Source organism: Plecotus auritus (genome assembly GCF_963455305.1).
Source record: "Plecotus auritus genome assembly, chromosome: 6".
NCBI lineage: Eukaryota > Metazoa > Chordata > Mammalia > Chiroptera > Vespertilionidae > Plecotus > Plecotus auritus.
The window spans coordinates 23,791,271-23,799,600 of record NC_137773.1 but is presented as its reverse complement, the minus strand read 5'-3'; the positions used below and the strand labels follow the sequence as shown (position 1 = coordinate 23,799,600).

The 8,330-nt window shown below is 39.6% G+C and overlaps 1 protein-coding gene across 1 annotated transcript; it reads right to left on the bottom strand.

The window, feature by feature from the left end:
* Positions 1-2,801: 2,801 nt before the first annotated feature.
* Positions 2,802-6,421, bottom strand: LOC308249827 (sperm-associated acrosin inhibitor-like). The gene is made up of 4 exons (XM_080671766.1): positions 6,351-6,421; positions 5,353-5,402; positions 4,066-4,181; positions 2,802-3,142 (listed from the first exon to the last, which is right to left on the bottom strand). The coding sequence occupies exons 1-4, from the start codon at positions 6,415-6,417 to the stop codon at positions 3,097-3,099; spliced, it is 279 nt and encodes a 92-aa protein (XP_080527892.1). The 5' UTR covers positions 6,418-6,421; the 3' UTR covers positions 2,802-3,096.
* Positions 6,422-8,330: the final 1,909 nt, after the last annotated feature.

The following is an 8,330-nucleotide window of genomic DNA, read 5'->3' as shown; positions in this document are numbered from 1 at the left end:
TTTTCCTTTTAGGATTTAAAAGACCAGAACATAAAGCCTAATGTTCAATACAGGGTGGGAAAAAGTAGGTTTGCAGTTGTGAGTATTCAAAACACAGAGTTTATCCTCATATTATTATTAATTATTGGTATTATTTTCCACATGAACAACTATACACCTACTTTTGCCCCACCCTATATATGTTCATTGGTAGACAATATAAAAAGATAGAATTTGTGCCATTACTAACATAAAGGGGCAGAGCTGCAATAAATTTGTTTTTGTATGCAGTTGAAATTAGCAGCTTAAAAGAGAGTATTACAAGAGCATTTCTGTGTGTATGTGTGATTATATGTTATAATTATAGTATGTCATGTAATCTCTACAAAGAAAATACCCATAGAATACACATAAAAGAAAATGAGAAGGGGTTTAAAATCTGTTACTATAAAAAAGTCTACAGGAAGGCAGTTCTGGAGGAAATAAAAAACAAAAGCATTATAAGACATAGAGAAATCAAGTTTAAAAGGCAGTAATTATTCCTTTACTATTAGGAATTATTTTAAATATAAACAGATTAAAATCCACAATCAAAAGACATAGATTGGCAGAATTCAACAACAAAAAGGTTACAACTATATCCCATCTACAAGTGACTAACTTTAAATCCAAGAACATACAGGTGATTGATTTGGGTTAATTGAATATAGTTTCTTGGCCATTGATACCCAAAGCATAGCTTCTGGCTGAGTGGCTCTCCCACAGGGGAGTGCACTGACCACCAGGGCAGCAGTTCCTGCATTGAGCATCTGCCCCCTGGTGGTCAGTATGCATCACAGCAATCAGATCTGCAGTTTGGTCGATTTGCATATTAAGGTTTTATTATATAGGACTAGAGGCCCGGTGCACGAAATTCGTGCATGGGGGGGTTGTCCATCAGCCCAGCCTGCACAATCTGGGACCCCTCGAGGGATATCCGACTTCCCGTTAAGGCCCAAACCCACAAGGATTATTCCTAAACGGTTAGTTGGACATCCCTCTCACAATCCAGAATTGCTGGCTCTCAGCCATTTGACTGCCTGCCTGCCTGATTGCCCCTAACCACTTCTGCCTGCCAGCCTGATCACCCCCTAACCACTCCCCTGCCAACCTGATCAATGCCTAACTGCTCCCCTGCCTGCCCAATTGCCCCTAACTGCCCTTCCCCGCAGGCCTGGTCGCCCCTAACTGTCCTCCATGCAGGCCTAGTCTCCCTCAACTGCCCTCCCCTGCAGGCCTGCCCCCCAACAACAGCCCTCCCTTCTAGGCCTGGTCACCCCCAACTGCCCTCCCCTCCAGGCCTGGTTCACCCAACTGCCCTCCCCTGCAGGCCTGGTCGCCCCAACTGCCCTCCCCTGCAGGCCTGGTCACCCCCAACTGCCCTCCCCTGCAGGCCTGGTTCCCCCAACTGCCCTCTTTTGCAGGCCTGGTCCCCCAAACTGCCCTTCCCTGCAGTCCTGGTCCCCCCAATTGCCTTCCCCTGCAGGCCTGGTCACCCCCAACTGCCTTCCCCTTCAGGCCTGGGTCGCACCAACTGCCCTCCCCTGCTGGCCTTATCGATCTCAACTGCCCTCCCCTGCTGGCCATCTTGTGGCGGCCATTTTGTATCCACATGGGGGTAGCCATCTTGTGTATTGGAGTGACAATTTGCATATTACTCTTTTATTAGATAGGATAGAGCGTTTTCACTACCCTAAAAGGATCTGTGCTCTGCCTATTCATGTCTCTCTACCTTCCTCCTGTAAACCACTGATATTTTTATCATCTCTATAGTTTTACCTTTTATAGAATGTGATACAGTTGGAATCATACAGTGTACTAGTATAACCTTTTCAAATTGGCTTTTTTTCCACTTAGTAACATGCATTTAAGTTTCCTTCATATCCTTTCTTCGCTTCATAGTTCATTACTTTTTATAACTGAATAATATTCCAATGTCCATATGTACCAAAGTTTATTTATGCATTCATGTACTGAAGGATATCTTTCTTTCCAAGTGTTGTCAATTAGGAATAAAGCTACTACATTAATAAATATTTTTTTGTGTGTACATAAGTTTTCAACACTTTCAAGTAAAGTACTGAGGAGCATGTTTCCTCAATTGTATGTCAAGAGTATGCTCACTTGGGGAAGTGGAGTAGGAACTGGGAGAAGAGGTATTATGGGGGAGAAGAAAAGGACATCTGTAATGCTATTCACAATAACTATATATATTAGAAAAAAAAAACTATAAAAAAAAGGGAAATTGCCAAATTGACTTCCAAAGTGTGCCATTGCAGATTCCCATCATCAATGTATGAGTTCTTATTGCTTTCTCACCAGCATTTGGTGGTGTCAGTGTTCCAGATTTTACCCAGTGTATTAATTATGTGGTGGCATCTCATTTTTTTTAATTTACATTTCTTTGGTGACATATAATGTAGAGCATTTTTGCATGTGCTTATTTGGCATCTGTGTATCTTTAATGAGTTGTCAAAGTCCTTGGCCCATTCTTTTTTTAAAAATTGCGTTACTTGATTTCATACTTTTGAATTTTAAGAGGTCTTTGTACATATTGTATAACAGTCATGAATCAGATGTGTGTTTTTTGAAATAGTGCTCCCAGTACATGCCTTATTGTCTCATTCTCTTGATATTGTCTTTCACAGAACAGAAGTTTTAAATTTGTTACTTTTTTCACTTTTGATATTTACTTGTGGTTATCAAAGGTAGTCATATGTTTTAACCCACTAATCAAAAAAAGGGGAGTGTTTTAAATAAAGGAAATGTTATTTAACATTGTTTTGATTGAAATGTTTATTATTATAAACTGCGTTAGATTTTATGTTATCATACATATGATTAAGATGGTTTTTCAACTGCTATTTAATACTTGAACAGAGAATGAAAATTAATCAAAGGATCTTAGAGTTGGGAAAAAATTTTCAACACCCTATATTCCATCTTGTATTCCATAGAAGGCTTTGTCTGGTCACCTAGGAGATTAAAGCCCTGATTGAAAAGTTTCTAATTGGCTGTAGAATCCATAGCAAAATAGGATCGCCATAAAAGCCATAAGAGTGTGTAGCTCAGACAGAGTCAGCATTTACCATAGTGCTTAAATTTAAATGATCCACCGGTGTCTCTGTAAAGAAAAAGAGAAAGAAAGAGAAATTATTACAAAGAGCATTTAAAATTACCTGTGTATTGCACTAACTGCTTCTAAATGAGCAGCACAGTGTGGAGAGGCTGTGCTCCACCTCCACAACCAGCTGGACCCCAGATGCTCCCCAGCCCTGATACATCCTTCCCTCAACTGGGACTATGTGACATTTCTTACATGGTCAGTCCTGGCTCAGTGGTGGAACCCACCCAGACTGGAGAGAGGAGAGGGTTAGAGATTGTTTTGGTGGTTCTCCAGAAGTAGAAACACATTTGGGGATTAAATAAGAGGAAATAAATTTGAGTGACAATGAAGAGGGAGCTAGGAAGCTGGCTGAACCTTTAGACTGCAAACTCCTTTGGAGTGAAGCATATAGGAAAGGAGGTTGGGTGGAAGTGTCCTAGAATGTCCTGCTGTCTAAGGAAGGTTCAGTCTATCATTGAGTTCAGGAGTTAAGGTAGGCCATCTGAGGAGTCCCTTCCTAGCATGAATAGGCCCATTGTGGTGGATTTCAAATTTTTGTAGTCAAGTAGTATTTCTTGCTCAAATTTGCTTCCTTAGCTTGAAGCTATATCAGAGATTACCAGTTATGATATGGACTTCAGAATTCAATATAGTAGTCATAGACTGACATTTGTAGGTATAATAATTAAACTAAGTTAAATTGATTGATCTGTTCATTTGCAGAATATCCAGCAGTTATATTGAGAGGTCAAATACCAAACTGCTTTAGCAAATGAGAACTCCCAGGAAGGGTACCGGTGTGATTCTGTGGCATTTACTGATATAGTACAATTTTTCCCATATATTTTGTGCCTAGGATATCAGAAAATGGGTTTCCCTATCCTTTTGTGATGGTTTCTTCACTATTTTGTGAAAGCCAATATTTAGCCTTGTATTCTTACATCATGACACTGCAGAAAACGCAGCTATTGTAGTAATTATGACCATTGGTTCCGCAGATTGGATCCATTTCATTGGTGCATGCATGTAATCGTTCCTTAAATACGTTACAGTCTGGCTGTTGAATATAAAGCAGAACATAAAATTTGTCAGATAATGAACTTTTTGAATAAAATGTCTTTTAATCTTAGTACAAGATATCATGCATCAAAATGGAATGAACATGTTCTATATTGAGGTTTGAAATAAACCATTCAAGTAGTTATAAAATGTTATTGATATATTTTTAAAAACTTAATATAATTTTTAAAAAAACAGACAAATGGCTGAATGTCTTTTTATAATGGAGCCACTCTGGTATCACTTCTCCTAATAACTGCACCAGATTTCCCCTATTATTTCATATCACAAGAAAACATAAGATGGAATTTTAATAATTTCCCTATGTTTCTTACTGGTTTCATTAATAAAGAATGAGATGCATTCAGATTATCACCACATATGTATATATATATATGTGCATATACATGTGTATATACTAGTATCTACATATATACATCCACACATATATAAAACTTAACTAGTAATGGCAATATTTGTGATTTACATAAATAAAATTATGCTGTGTAGTCTTACATACCATCCTTTGAAATGTCTTTCTAACCTTTATCTTAGATTTTTCTTCACCTCTACAAAATATTCTGCTCTGTGAATATATGAAAATTATTTTATCCACCTTGAAGTGCATAATTTTTGTAATCTTCTTGTTTTGCTTGGATAAACAATTCTAGTTTAAATACAATGTAACCTTTATGAGATGCATGCAGATAACAAGGCTATCCATTAGTCAAATCTTTGAAGTAATGGGATATTTATATCTTGTCCCAAATACCAAGTGGTTTTATATGGCTGGCTAAATTTTATTTATTGACCTTGGTGTAATAATGTCACTGTTAAAAATGTTTTTTAAAGGACCACTATGTTGCACATATTGTTTGCTGAATTTCTTTTTATAGAAGGGAGAGAGACTAGAGAGATTGAAAAATCAAAGACAGAGAGAGACATCCATTGGCTGCTTCTTATATGCCTTCTACTGGGGGTTGAGCCCACAACCTAAGCATGTTCCCTGACTGGGAAATAAATCAGGAAACTGTTGGTTCAAGGGTCAAAGCTTAACCACTTAGCTATACCAGCCAGGATGTTTGGTGAAATTTGTTGTTAAAATTTACAATGTAAAACAATTTAAAATTTATCTTTTTCAATTTAAAAATTAATCAGTGTTAACTTACCGGTCGGCGTGCTGGTTTTCTTTTTGGAGGAGGAGGTGCAAGAGCAGTTTCTGCAACCAGCACACAAAAGAAAATATAAAAACAACAAGAAGAGGGGAAAACAATCAGAATCTCTGGTGGGAAGAACCTACAGTTTTTAGTAGCAAAATACTACACAAATTGCCTAATCAGGACCCCCAATTTTGAGGTGAGGCTTTTGTGATAGTAACAAAACAAGAAGTTCACAAATTAGCTTCAAATTGGAAATACACTCCAAACTATTCTCCTCTATGAAAAATAATTTTAAGTGTTGTACAGCAATCACCAAACTTTGCTGTGAAGATACCATAGTTCTTTTTATTTTTGTTTTAATTCATGGGATATCACAGTCAGAGAAGACAATGCTTTCTTTAATACCCCTAATATGCCTTGCATAATGTCACTTAACATGTAGAAATGAATAACTACTTCATGAAATAGTACTCATTCTAATATCAGGGATATATTCGATGATTCAAATCTACTTTACAAAAATTCATCAGTCTCCTTGCTCTAAAGGAAGACCAATTTCCAAGAGAGGGATCAAGGAGTTCTCACCTCACACAAAGTTTTTACTTTAGTGGACTCAGAACTGACAAACAACAAATCAAATTGTCTAGGAATGTCAGATCTAGGGGACCTCATTACTCCCTACACTCTGCATTTAGCAAACATTGAATCTGACCTCCAAAGAAAATATTAATTAGGTAAATGTCTTTAGTCATAAATAAAGAAAAAGCTCAATTCTACTGCTCATTCTAAGCCATCTCTCTGCCTCCATCTCCTAATGTGGGAAATGAGAAAAAGCAATCCACCAATGTGATTTTTTAAAGGGGATATGTAACATACCTGCTTCATTTGCCAGTTAAAGTATTAGAAACCTAATGAAAGAAGGTGCTCCATTTCTAGATAATAGCACTTGTCTCCTGCATTTTCTAAGATGTGTGAATTGCTTCATTCATAACTAAAAAAGTACTCACCAGAATAAAGAGGAAATGCCAAGGCAATGATGAAAATAACTTTGATCCATGATGAGAAGAAAGGCATTTTATCAAGTCTGTAGAAGAAACCCAAAAGAATGTTTACAACACATGGCGCAGAGACAAATTTCCTCTTTCTGAAGGAAAGTTTCTTAGAGGCAGAGGACCTTCTACTCCCCTAGGTTTCCTAATTATAATGGACTTTCCCCTTTATTTCTTACGCAAAACCACAAGGTGACATACATGTGAACAGAAGGCCTCTTAGATATTTGAGAGAAACACCAGGACACAGTCTCAGCACATTTCAGAAGGAGCTGTTCATTCCCAAACCTTGGCTCAGCCCACAGAAGCCTGACACCACTTAAGGAAATATGCACACTAAAATCTCCATTTTCCTCAGAATATAGAAACATTTCAGGAAGACTGACCTGGAGCAGGCCTCACAGCAATGCTGCACACCATGGCCAGCCCATAGATTCCCCACCCAACCTCCCTGAAAGAGGAGGCAGTGAAGCCTGAGGCCTACAGCTCTAGAGACTGTGCCTATTTTGTTTCTCTTAGTTTGTCAATCACCTTCACCCACCTGAGGAGTCTCCTTTATTGGTTTTCTGTTGAGGAGCTTGATGGGGTTAGAATAGATGGCTCATAAGAACATAAGGCAGCGGTATTCTGTGTTCTGCCTAGAGGCTGTAAAACAGCTTGTGAGATATGCCACATCAATAATTCTCAATAGGTCTTCCCTCAGTAGGAGCTTTGGGACGATTTTATGATATACTCAGAAGTATGGGGTGGGCATAAAGTAATAAACAGTGCTTTGAAACCCTAAAATGGAGAAGAGATGTGAAAGCTTTTAAAGCCACTGAATTGTTAAGAAAGGAGAATCAAAGCAAGAAAGGAAAAATACGTTTAGGAAACTGATATTATATACATACTTAGGCCCTTAGTATTTTGCAACACTAGAAGAATGTTAGGCTCAATTGAACATTTACTTTATTAAACTTTTTATTTTGAGATAAATGGGGATTCTCATAAAGCTGTAAGTACTAATACAGAGAGTTATAAATTTCCCCCAATGGGGATATCTTGTAAAGCTATAGTACAAATTCACTACCAGGTATCCTATCTAATAAAAGAGTAATATGCAAATTAACCATCACCCCATTACATCCACAAGCCACGCACATTAGCCAATCAGGAGTGAGTATTCAAATTAACCCAATCAAGATGGCTGTGGCCACAGAGAGAGAAGGAGAGAGGCTTGGCTTCCCCGGTGATGGAGGAAGCCAAGCTTTCTCCACACCTGGTCAGCCCAGGCCTCCACTCCAGGCTACAAAGTTTCAGTTATAGGAGATAAATAAATCCCAACAGAAATGGCTGCTGCCACAGAATGAGCAGAAGGCTTGGCTCCGCTCCAGGCTACAAAGTTTCAATTTTAGAAGATAAAAAAATCTCAGATACCAGGGCCTCCACTTGGGTTGCCAGGGGATGTGGCCGGCCTGCAAACCACCACAGGCCCCTCACCCAGGTCGCCCCACACCCCAAGGGAACCCCCACCCTAATCGGGGACACCCTTCAGGGAAAACCATGACCCCACCTGTGCACAAGGCCTCTATCTTATCTAATAAAAGAGTGATATACAAATTGACCATCACTCCAACACAAAAGATGGCTGCCCCCATCTGGTCAAAGATCCTGCCCCTATGTGGACACAAGATGGCCACCACAAGATGCCCAGCAGGAGAGGGCAGTTGGGGGTAACTGGGTCTGGAGGGAAGGGCAGTTCAGGGGGACCCACGCCTGAAAGAAGAGCAGTTGGTGGGGACCAGGCCTGAAGAGGAGGGGAGTTAGGGGTGACCAGGCCTGCAGGGCAGGGCAGTTGGGGGGGACCAGGCCTGCAGGGGAGGGCAGTCAGGGCAAACAGGCCCACAGGGGAGCAGTTAGGCATCAATCAGGCTGGCAGGGGAGTGGTTAGGGGGTGAT

Excerpts from the sequence above, each read along its gene's own strand:
- LOC308249827 (XM_080671766.1), bottom strand. The coding sequence starts at position 6,417 with ATGCCTTTCTTCTCATCATGGATCAAAGTTATTTTCATCATTGCCTTG. Across the intron at positions 4,182-5,352 it reads GAAAACCAGCACGCCGACCG|CCAGACTGTAACGTATTTAA; the intron begins GTAAGTTAACAC and ends TATATTCAACAG. Across the intron at positions 3,143-4,065 it reads GTTTTCTGCAGTGTCATGAT|AGACACCGGTGGATCATTTA; the intron begins GTAAGAATACAA and ends TTTTCTTTACAG.